This window comes from Amblyraja radiata, chromosome 4 (genome assembly GCF_010909765.2).
Source record: "Amblyraja radiata isolate CabotCenter1 chromosome 4, sAmbRad1.1.pri, whole genome shotgun sequence".
Lineage (NCBI taxonomy): Eukaryota > Metazoa > Chordata > Chondrichthyes > Rajiformes > Rajidae > Amblyraja > Amblyraja radiata.
Window position 1 is genome coordinate 74071308 of NC_045959.1, and position 19306 is coordinate 74090613.

The following is a 19306-nucleotide window of genomic DNA, read 5'->3' on the forward strand; positions in this document are numbered from 1 at the left end:
CCCCCACCAAGTTTCTAAGAAAGAGAAGCCATGTTTGTTTCATCCAGTCTTCTGGTACCCTAACTCCAGTAAAGATTTCAAATTTTCAACCAGAGCCCCAACAATCTCTTTCCCCGTCTCCCAAAGCTGCCTGTGATAAATCCCATCCCGTGCTGGGAATGTATCCACCTTTAATCTTTAAGAACACAGGCCAATCGACTAATATTATTCACATTGTAAACTAGTGTTTAATGTTAAGCAATTGGAAACCAATAACTGACAACTCAAAACCATTTTTTAATTGGAATATTGCAAGTAAAAGCATGTCACTTTAAAATTGCAAAGTAAAGCAGATGTTACAATGATCAAATGTATTTTGCAATTAAAATTGTTAATCAAGTATTTAATCATCAGATGATTTTTTTTTCTAAAATCTAAGTAAAACAGCCCAAAAGGTTGTTTTTACAATGAAATTGTTCATCACTGTGCAAGTTGTATCGACATTAGCAAGATAGTTACATGACTCCACTCCCATGTCACTACAAGATTTAACACAGAATAAAGGAACTGCACAAAAATAAATGACAGGTTTGTAACATCACAACATTCAGACCACGTAAGATCCACCGGTTCTCTCAGCAATTGCACTTTGACCAAGACAAATTCAAAGTGATCTTCAGATAACAATGGCTTTACGAATGTGAAATTAGAATTCACACCCTAATAAGTATATTTTTTCAAATATATTTAATCAAATAAGGCTTCAAATACCCCTTCCCAGTTCTCTCACCAGTCTTACTGTCTCTGACTACATTTTCTCTTTGTCCCGCCCACTACTCTGACATCAGTCTGAAGGGTCTTGACCCGAAATGTCACCCATTCCTTCTCTCCAGAGATGCTGCCTGTCCTAATGAGTTACTCCAGCATTTTATTTCTACCTTCGATTTAAACCAGCATCTGCAGTTCTTTCCTACACTTATGACAAGCCTTGCTCTCCATCTAAATGCATTCAGTTGTAAATGTCGCTGCTACTTTTAATAACTCCAATAAGGGAGCATGATCATCTCAAACAATAAAGTGCCAAGAGAGACACTCGAGATTTTGACTCGGTACGTTCCCAAAATAATGGATTCTGTCACCAGTGCTAAATAGTTGCTAACAAAAGCACTTACACCCGATCTGGATGCTGCTGATAATATCACCAGAAATGCTCTTATGCTGCTGTGGGTAAATACACTGCTTTTTCTCGACATTCATGTAAGAAGCTGCAGAACAAAATGGAAATGTCACAAAACAACATTTATGTTTGGAAAGATCAAGGAATGGCCCACTGTTACAAATAAGCTATTCATGTTAATTCCTGCATTGAATGCAAAGTTCTCAAATCTCTTCTTGATGTTCAGAATATCATTACAATAACTGCATACTACATCTTTTATTCAATATATAATTTAGAATGTTGTCACAATAAGATCTGCAGTACTTATATTTGACAACACAAATAACTTTCCACATTGGTGGAAGAGAATTTTTGAAAGGAAAGTACATTTAATGCAGTCCATTCTAGATAAAGTCATATGAAACCTGCAATTTAAATATAGTGCCAATTACAACTAGCTTAAAATATTACTCTAGACATTTGAGGTGAACATAATACTAAATCACTTTTCACATTAATTGTGAAGGCAGTTCTCTAAACATTGTTCAAACAAAACCAGAGTTTTCAATCTTAAAGTTCACGGTTATGCACAAAATAACACAAAAATCATTAATGTGGCCTGAAATGCCATAATACATTGGATTTAGTATTTCAGGACTACACAATATTTGCAGATGATAAACTTGATATTCAAATACAATGAATTAGTGTACAAAAAATTAGAAAAAATAAATTAGATGAATTGTCTGTTTTTGAATAGATTTATTACAATCAACATTGATAGAAAACCCAACCCAAATCATATCCCACAAGATCTCCTTCAATAAGTGAAATAAAACTGCATTCAAATGTTAATATTTGTTCGATCAATTACACAAAAATTGGTAATTTAAAAGCAATGGTAAAGTGAGCATCGACATTACCATTGCCTTTCACTTGCTGGTATAATGCTGCGCCCTGCTCAGTCAGTTGGCTGATCTTCATAACAGAGCATAGGCAGTGAAATTAATACATTAGGCAGTCTTCAGAGAACAAATTTCCTTTGTCTCTTTGGGTCATTTACTTTGATTTCCACAATCATAATAAAAAGTTACATGCACAGAATTCATGATATGACAAAATTCTAAATTGGGAAAAAATAATGGCAAAGTCATAAAAACAACCTATTGTGCACACAATCACTAAGGATTCAAAATAATGTAAATGTAATCATTTTACAATTTTTTTGTGCTCACTTTGGTACATATGCAATCTTAGCAGCTCGACAAAGTTTGTGCTCATTTCATTGTGCCACCAGTACAAGTACAATGACCTGCTGTCTGCAATGTCACACAGAAACCATTAAGATTGATTTAATTAGAAGCCCAATGCCTCTCTCCACATTACGCAAAGATGTTCAGTTTCCATATCCTTTTCCAAAGTGACAGTCCCATGCAATGCAATATTCTATCCATATTGGAATGGTCTGTAGCCAGTCCAAGCTCGAGTCCAATAGACAGACACCTTAACCAGCACAACTTGTTACATTTTGTAGAGTGGTTTATTTAGATTTAGCACCTTAGATAACATAGAAAATTAAAACACAGGAGCAGGTCCTTCAGCCCATGATTTCAGTGCCAAACATGATGCCAAGTAAAATCATCTCCTTCCACTTGACCCATACCCCTCCATCCCTTTACGCTAGATCTTTAGCGCAGTTATTTGGGTAAATGATCCACGTGACTGGTGCAAATAACCCCAATGTTGGTCAAGACTAAGAAACAAAACAGGAGCTTCAGTGGTCTGCTGATAATTGATCTTGTTAATAAATGGGAGCAAAAAGGATTTTGTTTTAAAACCAAGTTGGAAACTTGATTTGAATTTTCACATGCATGTTTGTATCAAGCCATTCAAAACTCCCTTAAAGAGAGCACCAAGATTATAACCAATGGTAAATTTCACTTCCAGTGGAAGATGGTGTCAGTTAATATTCTTATCCAACTTTAATTTCAACCTTAAATGAAAATCTGCATTGGTTTAAATCTCTTATGTACTGATTTTGAGAGTTTAAGCTGCTCAGCTTTAGATTTTAATAATTGAACAAAATATACCTTATTTTACTACTTTTTAATTAAAGAAATCCTCTTCGTCTTTCTGGTATATTAGGTAACGAGTTTAGCACATTTTCACCTCAAACAAAAAATATTCTGATACTTTAGCTGATGGGTAGCATACTGTTTTTAAAGGCAGCTGTGTTTCTGAAGAAGGGTCTTGACTCACCTGCTGAGTTTCTCCAGCATTTTTATCTACCTTTGTGTTTCTCCAAAAGTGCTTTTTGAAATATAATTGGTTTCCTATAGTAGCTTTCAATGGAATTAAAAACAAAAATAGATGCAACATTTCTCAAGGACGCAACCGGTGTTAAAATTTAAAAAAAAAATTTTAAAAAGCATATGGCTGGCAAAATTTAACTTCTGTACTGTCCTGTAAAAAATGCTGAAAGGGCAAGAAGCACAATGAAGTTTGATTTCATCAAGATGCATGGGCATCCTTTCCATTTCAATGTTGTGGATAGCAGGCATTGGCACTTGTACTGATAAAGAAACCATTTATACAAAAAGTATAAAGAGGGAAATAAAAGTTTTAAGGCTCAATTCAAAACAGTTTACCATCACAAACAAATGAATTACAAATAATCCAGGTGTACATTTATAAGCAGTATCAAGATAAAAAACAGAATCCTGTGATTGCCAAACTAAAATAACATACAGAAATCACCAAAAAAACTTAAATTTGGCATTTTTGGCGATCTGGATGGAAACATCGAAAATGTTATTCTATACAATTAAATATCAGTAATAAAAATCAATATGAACTTCAGTAGGAAAGATTTTTTCAAAATACACAATAATTAACATAAGCTAATATCCAACTTCTATTTATGCACACCTGAGAATCCAGTCCAGAAGATTTTGCATTTTAATACAATATATATAGAAATGTATTTTAATTTTAAAGTACTATATGGATTATCACAGCACCCAAAACACTAGTCAACATTTACTGATAGAATTTAATGAATGCAGAAAAATTTGTTCACATTCTCAGAACTTGAAAATGTTAAATATGGATCTTTTTTTCCTAGTTATAAATATTGCAATCATTAGGAATTAGACTAGGAATACAAATAAGCCTGATTGGCCATTTAGTAAAATAAAAAATTGCTGAATAAGTGATCAACATATATGGAATGTTTTGAATCATATGCAAGCAGGATTTGCTCGCATAGAATATTGCTAAACATTTGATATTGTTCAATTCAAATAAAATCAGATTTACATACATTAATTCCACAGGTCAACAGTTGTGGGTGATCTCACAAACAGTCAGCAATTCCCTTGAAGGGATATTCACAGTAATATAAAGAGAACATAGAAAACACCAAGGGGAAGTCTTTAAAGCTGTGCTTTTCAGAAAATATAGTGAAGTGTAATCCAGCATCAAGGTTTACTGTGCTAGTGTTGCTGGCTCACAATGGAATGCTGTGTACACTTGGGAGCAATATCCAAAATAAATATGCTGCATTCACCAAATTCTATTGCTGTTCTTATTATGACTGCATCTGACACTAAATAGAAAGGAATATCTTACACTTGGAATATTTTGTGCCATGTACATTTTCAGCTTTGGAAATGGATTATTTAAATCTGAGATTCTCTGTACCTCTTTACTGCAGGTTGAACAAAACCAAGACATTATTCCACATTTTGTAATAGTTCCACTTTATGGCATCAGAACCTGTCACCTACAATGCTAATTATTTTTTTCCTGAATTTATCAAATTCTTGGAAAAGACACAACTGCAGCAAATTCAATGAAGGCATTGCTTGAAATGGAAATCGTTAAATATTATTTAAAATGTGGATGGATTGCAAACAAATGGAAAGAATAAATGTAAATGGAAACTAAAATTGCAATTGTGATGTCACCCAGAATTGATCAGTGCTAGTTCACACACTGCCACACTTTGCTACACTGCATGTCTAACAAGACGACAAATTTTAAGTTTATAATTTTTCATCTTCATACACAAGGTACTAGCCCAAACAATATAAATACCAACCGTAAGACAAGATAATGAGTTTCCCATCCTCAAGGTTGAAAATTGGCAAAGCTGTGCCTCAAAGCTACCTGGATTTAATTGGAATGTTCTAATTTGCACATAAACTTCTACATGTTAAATTAAATTGGCTCAATGACAACAATCTTACTTCTGAATTAGATGCTGGGGATTTAAGCCATGTGCCAGCACTTACAACTGGCAACTCTCAACAATTGTGTGTTTTAAATGAGTTATTAAATCAATTTGCTATCAGGTTATTAGGTGGTGTTAAAAAAATGTTCCATCAACATTATTCTAAAAAGTCAGTTTTCTGGGTCTATGCAATGTTTATTTCTAATAATGCTTCCAAAAGTAGAACGGTGCATCTGGTATTTATAGGAATTGCTGTAAACATACTGATTGGTGTATTTGATCGTTTAAATTAGATTATATCAAAAGAAATGTTGTACAGCACTCTGGGATATCTAAAAAAAGTCACAATATAACTTAAAAATCTTTTCATCCTGAAATCTAAACATTTGGATATATTGTTTCTTTTAAGAATGTTTCAAAGTTGTAAGAGATGGCTAAAGAAAGACAAATTCAGCCTAATTTACAAATTCTGCGTTATCATACCATATGTTAGACTGTTTTATGCATGCACCTTCCAGGTACAAATAAAATCATGCATTTTAATCATAAATTGCATAATTTATGCTTGGATTTATGGACACATCATTAACTGGCCAAAACAAAAGTCATTTTAAATTTAAAGGAATTAATATGTAGGCCTGTTTTAAGGTTATTTTCAACAGAAATGATTCAAGGTTGTCAAACATGATGGCAAGGTCATGAATAAGTGGGCAACACCAATTAAAATGTTGGATTCTGGTTCATTATATGGTGTAAATACATTTGATGGACACGTTTTCCCCAATTCAGAATGAAAGGGTGGTTTTCAGCATCTTGGACAAAAAATGCAGAGCAATTTACAGTAATCCTTCGGCATAGATGTTGGAATCATCATAGATTGTTGATGTCAGATTGGGATCCGTTTTAAACCATATGTTAGAACACTAAAATCAGGCCAAGTTAAACCAAACAGATTTGCATACACTAGTGATCACTTGAATATTCCCAAAATAAAGATAATTTAACTTTAGGAGATCTCAAGATAAAATGTAAATACTGTATATATCAAATCAATGAGAAATAATGCCCTTACCACCTTCTACAAGCATACTATCAGGAGAAGTCCACTTATTTTACTGTGGCGCTACTATGTGTACAAGCTGTATCAATGGGTAATGTGCATATGAGCAGAATATCAAAATGCAAGGGAATATAATTTGCTTAAAAAAAAAAGAGAAATAATGATGACAGTTAATATAAGTGTATGTTCTGATATCAGTCTGGAACTACTTAACAACATATCCAATACTTCATCTGATGAGTGTGTATTTCGATATTTATAATACTAACCCCTGCCCACAACCCAACAGGTCCTGTGACACATTATCTCCATGACTTCACTATTGCTATTTGCACACTTCTAAAGACATTTGGCATCTCAACATCTATCAACCCACAGATTCAAACAGGTAGCATCTGGTCCTTGTTCATGGCATCTTCACAGCATCTCAGAGGTCAGGAATGTATTGGAGAGGCATTTGATACGGCATACTGTAAATACAACTTTTCATAACAAATCAGTTAGGAAATTGGGTTAAGAACATTGATACTGGTGCAAAACACATGTTCAACAGAGTAATTTTAATGCACAACAGGAGACATTATTCAGTATTTGTATAGATGTAGACTCTTGAAAATGAAAAGTTTAAAAAGTGTTCACTAAATGAGTCCTCAAAAGCATAGTCATTCATTTTTCTCTCTCCAGTGAACACGCTCCAGAAGGGCTCGTAATATATTTCCAGGTATTATTTGGTGTTTTTCTATTAAGCTCTGCATAGCTTGCTTTGCCTAAAAAGATGTAATGGGAAAATGAAAAATGTAAAATAATATCTTGAACCTCACATTATACAAATAGCCTACTTCAATACATATGTGCAAGAATAAGCATATACTTAATCATAAGGTCATAAAGAATAGGAGTAGAATTAGGCCATTCAGCCCATTCAATCATGGTTGATCTATCTCTCCCTCCTCACCCCATTTTCTTGCCTTCTCCCAATAACCTCTGACACCTGTACTAATCAAGAGTCTATCTATCTCTGCCTTAAATATATCCACTCTTAGCAAAGAATTCCACAGATTCACCACCCTCTGACTAAAGAAATGTCTCATCATCTCCTTCCTAAAAGAACGTCCTTTAATTCTGAGGCTATGACCTCTATTCCTAGACTCTCCCACGAGTGGAAACATCCTCTCCACATCCACTCTATCCAAGGCTTTCACTATCCTGCACGTTTCAGTGAGGTCCCCCCTCATTCATCTAAACTCCAGCGAGTACATGCCAGTGCCGACAAACGCTCATCATAGCTTAACCTACTCATTCCTGGGATCATTCTTGTAAACCTCCTCTGGACCCTCTCCAGAACCAGCACATCCTTCATCAGATATAGTGCCCAAAATTGCTCACAATATTCTAAATGCAGCTTGACCAGCGCCTTAGAGCCTCAACATTATATATTTTTCAAATTCCTCACACCTTCACTAACTCCAGGTTTTACTACTCATAACAAACTAAACTACTACAAGCAGATTTCCAGAGTAATGTAGTAAGGACCACAGGCAGGCTACGTGCCACACTCAGTATTTTGCTTGGGCAGCTTACACCCCAGCGGTATGAATATTGACTTCTAGCTTCTCCTGGCTACCAATTATCTATTTTACATTTTTCTTGAGCTTCATCCCCTTTAATGTCTCGCTCTCACATCTTACACTTCCTTATTCGTCTCCCTCTCCCGATTCTCAGTCTGAAGAAGGGTCTTGACGTGAAACATCACCCATTCCTTCCATCTAGAGATGCTGCCTATCCGCTGAGATACTCCAGCATTTTGAGTGCATCTTCAGTATGATCAAGCCCAATAACAGAGAAATAAGTTACCTTATCAGCAAGCTCAGCAGCAGTAATATTGGGATCATACGGAATAGGATCACCCAAATAGGTGCAAAACTTGACAGGAAATCCCCCATAAATAGGAACAAATGGCCATTTAAATTTTTCATACAACCATTTACAAAGACCTGTTAAAAGATTAGAAATGTTAAAGTTAGGCTGCAGGCTACAAGTCTGTCCAATGCTTATCATATTCATTTCAACTAAGAAAGATAAAAAATATCATAACAATTTATCAACACTGATGAATAAATCTTAGCTTTAAAAATGCTGCTTACAACTGGATTAAAAAAACCCACATAGAAACCAACTTTTCTTATATTAGTCATTGTTTAAAACAAAAATTGATGCAAAATCATGTTTTATTTCCTTTATCAAAGCTCTTCTGTCTGAAAAAGAATTATTGAGCATAGGCAAAAATGATGTATTATAAAATGTTAAACATTCATTCAATTATGGACTGGATATACTTTTTATCCCAAATCAATGTCCAATTTCCAGAAAGTATTCATTCCTGGTCCAACAAAATTAGGGTTAGCTTGTTAGTTTCACCAGCAGTTGGATAATCTTCCCTCTTGTGCTCACTGCTGGAGGTTCATTCTCTTGCAACTATGATCTGTCCCACGATAACATTATTTTCATACAGATCCACTTGCCTTTATTAGTCTCCATATGTTCTCCATGACTTTGCTTTCATCCTAACTGGGATTAATTCTGGGTTTCAAGCCATAGAGTTATGTTTTAGTGGGTTAGATTTAGGGTTAACCCTAACATTGAAATCAATTTTTGTTTATTTACCAGGCATGATTTATATAATCAGAATGCTTTAAATTCAAAGATCCAAGTAAAAATTAAAGTGTAAAGCAACGATTTATGCATATTGATACAGATGTCAATTTCCACGATGTCTAAAGTCAATTGTTCACTTGTTCTTTCGCATATAGGGAACTCAAGATAACAGAACTGGAGTAAAATGTGAGAATGCAAAATGGTGTAATTAATTTAATTGTGATATCTAAACAGGAAGAACACTTCAGAATAAATTTTAGAAATTGTCCTTTAACTGTAAGCAGCATTGCTAACACTTCAATTGCACATTAAATATACCGCAACACAACTCAGTAGATGACATGGCTTACCAAAGCATCCAAATGTTCTAAATCCTTCCCGAATATTCCGTGTAAACATAGGTATAATGGGCTAAAAGGTGGAAATCATAGAACCAAAAGCTGTTTAAAACATTCCACAATAAAGAACAGCAGATACGCTGAATTATTATGTATCAAAATAAGTTATGAGAAACCAATTGAACAAAATCAATTGTAAACATTAACATTCTCTTGTACTGTTTCAAAGTGTATCAGTAATAACTTGATATTCAAGAGTGTCATTCACAACATGGAACACAAGATTAGACCAAATGTTAAAAAGCACAATTTTTTGATACAATGCAACTCGGTTGCTATCAAAGATAGTCCTCTAGAGCTCCTCTAGTATCTTTGGTTGTTATTCATATGGCATGCAGGACAAATGATTCTTCTTCGTAGTTCCCAACCAGTGAATTTATATTTGAGACTGTTAAGCACAAGGTCACATAATAAAATAAATGGAGTATGATCAACCTGAAATATTAATTCTGCTTTTCTTTCCACAGATGCTACCAGGCTTGAGTATTTCTGGCACAGATTTATTTTATCTCATATTTCTGGTATTTGCAGATTTTTTTGCTCTTGCTCGCTGACTCACAATAGCAATACCAATCAACCTCCAAACTGAATTGGATGCCAAAACCAGACCACATAGCAACAAGAGTATTTTTTGTTGAGCACAAATGTTTTCAATCATTAAGAATATGCTTGACCCATAGGTTTGACTATCCACTTGCATTTCAAATGTTATGAAATTTAAATGATAATAAATGTGGGCAAATGGGAGTTACCCAGAATGCCAAATTGGTTGATGTGGACAAGGGGGCTAAACGTCTTGTTTTCATGCTAGGTAGCTCTAAGGCACAAATTTTCCTTACAGATGTTCTATCAAATAGCAGGTATACTACATAATTTCAAGATATTCTACATATTGTAGTTCCACAAAATGCATGAAAAATACATTCACAACAAACAAACAGACTTCCTCAAGCTGTAACAAAGCCAAATTAATCTCAAGATCTGAGAATGTTGTAAATAATTCTAGGTAGATGTCCAACATGGGTATGCGCTTCTTATCCAGTTAGGGAAATATAAATGAAGACATTTGATTGCTTCACCAACAGTTGGTTTCCAATTAACAATGCAAAGGTATTAATTATATATAATTACATCCTGGTGGACCTTGATGTAGAAGGCACAAGATGCTAGATTAACTAGTCTATGTAGTGTGTCTGGTTAGGAAGGTGGGATAACATAAAACTAGTATGATCGGGTGATTGATGGCCAGCATGGACTCGGTGAAGTCTGCAGAAGGCCTTGTTTCAATGCTATATCTCTAAACTAAACATAATCCCTCACTGTTTTCCAAAGGAGCAGAAGGGATAGTGTGTGCGAAAGTCAGTCAAGGTAGGTAGAAATATATGCCCCACTGACTAAATTACACCCAAGGGCTATGTTCACAATCTTTCATTTGCTTTGAACAATAATCAAGGATCTCACAATATGAGTAAGCTAAAGAGAGAAAGTGTATCCTCTTGATACAAGGTACATCTTTTGCTGCAACAACTGAGTAGACAACCTAATTTTGCCCAGTATGGAGAGCAATGGAATATCAACCCAGATTCTAGTCTAGATCTCTGGAATGGAACTTGAATCTACAACTTTCTAATGTAAAGTTCAGAGACATTCCTGATGTGAAAATAATACAAGTTTACAGACACAGTTAGGTATAAATTTCTAGTTACAACTATTTTTAAACATGCAATTTTAGCATGTCAGCTTCTCTCACAGTTAATGCGGTGTACCAGCAGAGGAACGGAGAGAAGAATGACTGTCAGCCAACTTGTCCAATGGCAACTGAAAATATGGAGAGACCCACAGCCAACTTTTGGCTGGGAAAAATAGCAGCAAACATTAGCAGCTACAACGGATTTCTTTTGTGAAGAGTACATTGGAACAATTTGGACTGACGTAAGTCTGAATTAAATAATGTAACACATTCTCCAAACTATAGTTTAGTTTACTCACCACTTGAGCATCAATTGCCACCTGGGCAAATCCTTTCCGTCGTCTCCAAACGATTCTGTATGTCTCGTCACTAAACAGTGCTTCACGGACTCCGCCTGGTGAGATGGCCAACAAGTGTCCATTTTTTAATGCTCTGACACACTCCTCTTGGGGACCATGCATAACACTAAAAACTTCCAACAACAATTTAAAACCTAAGAAAGAAATTTTAAACTCCATTAATGTTTCTGTTAGAGATAGCAGAGCAACAATTAAGACAAGATTGAAGAAACAGAATAATATAACACTTGTCACAGAAGAGTTGATTACTTAATACAGTGGTCGGCAACCCCCTGGTCCAAATGCGGACCGTAACCCAAAATCGTCCAGCCCGCAGGCGTATTTTTTTCCCGTATTTATCCGGCCCGCAGACTTCCGTCATCTCCGGTACCTCCCGGGCCCGCGGCGCCCAGGCGGGGGGGATGGGGGCGGGATCATGTGTACACGTGATAGATGTGGCCCGCCATCCGCTCACAACCCCTATGCAGAACAAGGTTGCCGACCCCCGACTTAATACCTAGCTTAATTTTCTAAACTACCTAATTTTCACATTGTATTTTATGTATTTCACATATTTTAATGCTGTTTTCCTGCTGCTTGCTTAATCACAAGCACACAAATCTAGATATCAATAAATTAGCTCAAGCAAAAACTAAACATCATATACACATCCAAAATCAACTGTTTGGAACATCATTAAGAAGAAAGAGAGCACTGGTGAGCTTACTAATCGCAAAGGGACTGGCAGGCCAAGGAAGACCTCCACAGCAGATGACAGAAGAATTCTCTCTATAATTTAAAAAAATCCCCAAACACCTGATCGACAGATCAGAAACACTCTTCAGGAGTCAGGTGTGGATTTGTCAATGATCACTGTCTGCAGAAGACTTAATGAACAGAAATACAGAGGCTACACTGTGTATCGGCAGAATATTATATCGTTCAAGAGATCGATCCGTTATCTCTCCAGCCACTCTGGAGAGCACATGGCTTTAGGAATATGTCGTTTCGATACGCATGCAAGCTTTTCCACGTCCTTAAGCTCAAAGCTTTTCAAAAGATAAATCTTCATCTTTTGATTAATAGTTTCTTTATTGTTGAAGAAAAACAGTAAGATATTCATCGGACCGGCTTCTTTGCTCGTATATTTTAAACTTCATCAAACTTCAGCATATCGCTTAGAACCGTTAGAAAACTTCCCATGGTCAAAAAGTTATACCCTCCGCCACGGTCCTCCGAACTAAACTAATTGCCAACCGCTTCTGCGCATGAAGCCCCAGCAGTAAACACGCCCTCGACTACGTAATAAATCCCACCTACATAATTACTGACAGACTAAAATGTAAAGACAACTGCCATAATTAATGACACACAAAAAAAAGCAAAATGGCCACTGCACACTACAAATGGCAAGATGCAAATCACTGGTAAGCCGCAAAAATAGGATGGCCAGGTTACATTTTGATGAGAAGTATTTAAAAGAGCAATCACAGTTCTGGAAAACTGTCTTGTGGACAGATGAGATGAAGATTAACTTATATCAGAGTGATGGCAAGAGCAAAGTATTGAGGAGAGAAGGAACTGCCCAAGATCCAAAGCATACCATCTCATCTGTGAAACACAGTGGTGGTGGTGGTGTATTTGCCTGGGCATGTATGGCTGCTGAAGGTATTAGGTACCTTTTCTTCATTGATGATACAGCGCTGATGGAAGTAGCATAATGAATTCTGAAGTGAATTCTGAAGTCTTCTTCCTGAGAAGATTACGGAGATTCGGCATGTCGAAGAGGATTCTCCTAAACTTCTACAGGTGCCTGGTAGAGAGCATTCTGACTGGTTGCATAGTGGCCTGGTTCGGCAACTTGAACGTCCAGGAGCAAAAAAGATTACAAAAAGTTGTGACCACTGCCCAGTCCATCACTGGCTTTGACCTCCCCACCGTCGAAGGGATCTATCGTAGTCGCTGCCTCAAAAAGGCAGCCAAAATCATCAAGGACCGACACCATCCTGGCCACACACTTATCTCACCACTGCCATCAGGAAGAAGGTACAGGAGCCTGAAGACTGTAACGTCTAGGTTCAGGAACAGCTTCTTCATCACAGCCAGCAGGCTATGAAACACAACGAATAAGCTATGAGCTCTGAACTGCAAAAGACTACATTATTATTTGTTATTTGTTATTTATTGAACTTTTTCATTTTCCCCCCGTTGTATACAATGTTTACATATTCACATATTCTGCTGTGCTGCAGCTAGTAAGAATTTCATTGTCCCGTACGGGACATATGACAATAAAATGACAGGAGGAAGAGGAGAGAGGAACCTGCTCCCTTATACATCAAAGGAGACATGGTGGAGAGAGTCAACGACTTTAGGTTCCTGGGAATAAACATCTCCCAGGACCTCAAATGGCAAATGAACACCGTCACTCTCTTGAAGAAGTCTCATCAGCGGCTGTATTTCCTGAGGTCTCTACGGAGAGCTAACGTTTCACAGCCGCTGCTGCTGTCCTTCTATCGATGCGCCGTGGAAAGTATCCTCACCTATGGAATCCTGGTGTGGTTTGCCAGCTGTACTGTGGCTGAGAGGAGGGCGCTGCAGGGAATTATAAAAACTGCACAGCGCATTACAAACGCTAACCTGCCCTCCTTGGATGACATATACAAGGCCCGATGCTTGCGCAGGGCCATAAATATCAAGAAGGACACATCCCACCCTGCCAACCACCTTTTTACTCTGCTACCCTCGGGGAGGCGACTCAGGTCTCTGCAGGCTCGCACCGGTAGACTAAAAAATAGTTTCTACCCATGTGCGGTAAAAGAGCTTAACTCCAACAGTGAACACTGGGAAGCAAGAAGTAATTTCGAGGAATACCGCTAAATTCTTTTAAACTCTTTTAAAAATGTATCTATTATTTTACTATTAACTGTACATATGTGTATTGGTTGTTGTGTTGTATTTCTTTTAACGGAGGAGAAGCAAATGGAATTTCGTTGCTCAGTTTTGTGCAATGACAATAAACATATTCTATTCTATTCTATTCTAAAACATTCTTGACTTGACTCTTGACATCATATCGGCTCAAGTTCAAACAAATACCTCCAAACTCATTGGCCAGAGGTTCATTCTACAGCAAGACAATGATCCCAAACATACTGCTAAAGCAACAAAGGAGTTTTTCAAAGCTAAAAAATGGTCAATTCTTGAGTGGCCAAGTCAATCACCTGATCTGAACCCAATTGAGCATGCCTTTTATATGCTGAAGAGAAAACTGAAGGGGACCTGCCCCCAAAACAAGCATAAGCTAAAGATGGCTGCAATACAGGCCTGGCAGAGCATCACCAGAGAAGACACCCAGCAACTGATGATGTCCATGAATCGCAGACTTATAGCAGTCATTGCATGCAAAGGATATGCAACAAAATACTAAACATGACTACTTTAATTTACATGACATTGAGCTGTCCCAAACATTATGGTGACCTGAAATGGGGAGATTATGTATAAACACTGCTGTAATTCCCACATGGTGAAACCAAAATACATCAGACAATGTGCATTTTAACCACATGTGATTTTTTTTCTATTACAAATCTCAAATTGTGGGATACAGAGGCAAATAAATAAATGATGGGTCTTTGTCCCAAACATTATGGAGGGCCCTGTAAAATCAAGGATTTCAATGACAGCAGCTGAAAATCTGATGTTACAACCAAGAGACACTGGGGACTTTGAATACATAGTTCGAACACAATATACTTCTTTGCAAACTTTGCTATATAAATATTATCCATTCACACAGAATGCAAAACAATAAAGGTATGTTTTGAACAAAATTCATAAAGCTACAAAAGGAAATATCTCGTAACTCCAGTAAACTGCATTTACCACGTTGTTGTGCAGGAATGCATTATTCATAGTAATGTGTGTTTGCAGCAGCCCATCAAGGTAAAAGTTCTCAAAATCCTTTGAGTAAAATATCGCCGTTCCTACAATTTATTTCTTACAACAAAATGGATCATAACACGATTCAATTAATATAGGTACGTTTTTACAACTGTATGGCAATTAATATAGGTACGTTTTTACAACTGTATGGCGACTGTCATATGAGGAAAGATTGAAAAGACTAGGCTTGTATTCACTGGAGTTTAGAAGGATGAGGGGGTATCTTATAGAAACATATAAAATTATAAATGGACTGGACAAGCTAGATGCAGGAAAAATGTTCCCTATGTTGGGCGAGTCCAGAACCAGGGGCCACAGTCTTAGAATAAAGGGGAGGTCATTTAAGGCTGAGGTGAGAAAAAAAAATGTTCACCCAGAGAGTTGTGAATTTATGGAATTCCCTGCCACAGAGGGCAGTGAAGGCCAAGTCACTGGATGGATTTAAGAGAGAGTTAGATAGAGCTCTAGGGGCTAGTGGAGTCAAGGGATATGGGGAGAAGGCAGGCACGGGTTATTGATAGGGGACGATCAGCCATGATCACAATGAATGGCGGTGCTGGCTCGAAGGGCCGAATGGCCTCCTCCTGCACCTATTTTCTATGTTTCTATAATCAGTATTCTCTATAGACATTTTCTGGGCACAATACTATGAGTTTTGTTCATAACATAGCTTAAAGGGTAAACAATAATACCTGCATTGAAAGGTTAATGGAAAATATAGATATTACTCTGTCAACACATGATGCAACTATGATCATAGGCTGAAGACCCATTGTCATGGTTCTGCCAGCTTTGTTGCCTTCATGGCCACTGGCCAGCAAGTCTATCCCAGTTGTTTAAAACCAGTGTGGAGAGGGAGTGGTGATTGATTAACCCAAATGATTCCAATGTACAGGTAGCAAGAGTCAGAAAATAGGCAGTGATTAGCAAAATATTTTTTATCAAAACATTGGGATTGGAAGAATAATCTCAATAGGTATACTTTGAAATTAGGAAGAAATGGGATGGAATACACAGCAGCAGACTGATGCGCAAGGTTAACAAGTCTGCACAACATCACCTATTGCTTTCCCAAGTGGTGGGAATGCACTGGTTGAAGGATGCAATATGAAATAGATCTTGTTTGTTTGATGGAATGCAATAGAAATTTGTTAAGAATTGATGACATGAACCATCAACTCTGCTACCTTCCCCAAAATGTTGCTCCACTGATAATTTCAGGATTTCAAGCATATGCAGTTTATTTGACTTTCTTCAATGTTGAGGGTTGCAAATGCTCAAATGCAAGTGGTATGTTAGTTTAACATTTCATCCTCTAGACGTTCCCCCTGAGAAAACCTTCAGTCTGCATTCGATTCCACTAGATTTCCGAGCTCATGTTTTTGTAGTGAATCTGGTACCCAAAACATTTTAATGCGGAGATAACGGCAGGGCCGGATTTAGATGAAGAGGGGCCCTAGCCTGTTCCACTTGTGAGGCCCCTCCCAAGCCCCCATGACTAGAGGAAGATGGTCCACCAGATTGACACCGATTTGCAGCTGAGCGCGGCCAATGAGATAAGGGGCTGGAAAGCCGCACTTATTTATTTATTTATTGCCAGTGCTAGTGACGAGTTATTGGCTTAAAACACTGTTATTCTGAAATGGAGGGCAAGGAAAATTACTGAAGGGTTGTTTAGAGACTACAATGTGTTGCGACAGCATATGTAAGAAAGGCCTATGACAGTGTCAAAAATATTATACACCTTGCAGGGCTCTCACTTAATTTTTTTTTCTCTGTTGTCAGCCGGGCAACCTTGGCAGCTTTTTAAGTTGCCAAATGACAGTTTAGGTGGTCATTTAAGACAGCTTGCATGACGCGTGCGATAATGTGCTCGGATAAAGTGCGTAGTTACCAGTCGGAATTATTCTCAATGAAGCATTCACATATTATTTCTGCTTCAAATAAAGACACAAACTAAACATATTCACCAATCAAGACATGATATATACCCCAATGACATGCAGCAAAATTATAATACACTATCTCAACTCTTTTTACACGCTGTAATGAATGCAATTTCTATTATTTCTTTCCACTGCCAAACAAAAATGTGGTTGGATTATTCAGCGTATGATCAACCTCGGTGAGACCAAGCGCAGGCTTGGCGATCACTTCGCACAACACCTCCACTCAGTTGGCAATAACCAACCTGATCTCCCGGTGGCTCAACACTTCAACTCCACCTCCCATTCCGAATCCGACCTTTCTGTCCTGGGCCTCTTCCATGGCCAGCATTTTTGTCTACCCATTCACACAAGTTCTGTTTTCCCACTTTCCTCACCCACTCCCTACACACTAGGGGCAATTTTTACAGAGACAAGTTAAGCTACAAAGCCAATGCATCTTTGGGATGTGGGAGGAAACCCACACGCTTGCAGGGAGAATGTGCAAATTCAACACAGACAGTGCCCGAGGACAGGATCGAACACAGATCTCTGGCGTGTGAGGCAGCAAGTCTACCAGCTATGCCACTATATTTTGTTTTCCAACACACAAAAAAAATTATATGTTGATAACTTTGGTTACTAAAAAAATGAAAATATCCATTTTCAATCTTAAATCACCAAGTGACGCTATGTCCCCCTTTACAGCTATTGTATGTTTTAATTCAGTTCAAGACTATGGGGCAGTTCATTGGCCATAAAGTTGCTAGCTAAAAGTGTCAGAGACCGGAATTGATCCTGAATAAGGGTGCTTCTGTATGAAGTTTGCTCCTTTTCCCTTTGATTGCATGGGTTTTCTCCGGATGCTCTTGTTTCCTTCCACATTCCAAAGGTGTGCAGGAACCTATTTCAGACCCAACCCAAAACGTAATATTTTCCTTTTGTCCAGAGATTCTGTCTGACCTGTTGAGTTACTCCAGCTTTTTGTGTCTATCTTCATTTTAAACCAGCATCTGCAGTTCCTTCCAACACACATGATACTATACGATAGAACATTATTAATCCCAGGAGGGAAATAGTGTGTGTGCGTGTGTATATATATTATATACACACACACACACACATATATGTTTACAGAGTACTGTGTTTATATATTCTGTTGTGCTGCTGCAAGTGAGGATTTCATTGTTCTAACTGGGACGTGAGAGAATAAAACACTCTTGACTTACTGTGTGGGATAGAACTAGTGTACGGGTGATCGGTGGTCGGCGTGGACTCGGTGGGCCAAAGGGCCTGTTTACACGCTGTATCTTTAAATTAAACTAAAAACACTAAAACCAGAAGGAGTCTAAAGAAGGGTCTCAACCCAAAACGTCACCCAATTTCTTCTATCCAGAGTTACTGGCTGCTCCATGGAGTTCCCCCGCACAATTAAAGCATGGGATAGTCTTCACCCTACCAGACGCAACCAAATTTAAGGTAGCTCTTTTTTCCCCAAGAACCATAAAACTCAGTCGTAAATTAAAAATTACAACACCAAATCAAAAACACAGGCAAACTTAGTTAAAATTTAAATTATCTGATTCTCGCCATTACATCTCAACAATTGCTCCTCTCCCATTGAAATACATTGATTTGTTGTGTCTGTCTAAACTACTGCAGGTTCAGTACGCATATTCCAAGTGATAAATGCTGTGCAAATGCAGCAAGTCTGCAACTTGATTCCTCGAGAGGTATACGAAACCGCAGGTCCTAAAGCCCTCCTCCAAAAACAACTAGCAACTTTGCGATTTTGGTGTTCACTTGAGAACCTCAAATTATGTCAGTTATGGAGAAATTATGGAAATTCAGACTAATAAAAGTGTAAATACTTACAATTACAAATAAGCTATTCATGTAAAACATAATCTACTAGCATAT

General features: G+C 37.4%; 1 protein-coding gene across 2 annotated transcripts in view; it reads right to left on the reverse strand.

Moving 5' to 3' along the window:
* Positions 1 to 263: 263 nt before the first annotated feature.
* tmem68 (transmembrane protein 68) overlaps positions 264 to 19306 on the reverse strand; it is a 46702-nt gene continuing 27659 nt past the window's right edge. The window contains exons 5-8 of one of the 2 annotated variants that reach the window (XM_033019741.1): positions 11475 to 11668; positions 9438 to 9498; positions 8287 to 8426; positions 264 to 7199 (exon numbers count right to left, since the gene is read on the reverse strand). In XM_033019741.1, the coding sequence (XP_032875632.1) occupies positions 7095 to 7199; positions 8287 to 8426; positions 9438 to 9498; positions 11475 to 11668 (500 nt within the window). In that variant the 3' untranslated portion in view covers positions 264 to 7094. The remainder of the gene's footprint in view (positions 7200 to 8286; positions 8427 to 9437; positions 9499 to 11474; positions 11669 to 19306) is intronic. The other variant, XM_033019742.1, reaches the window with a different exon arrangement.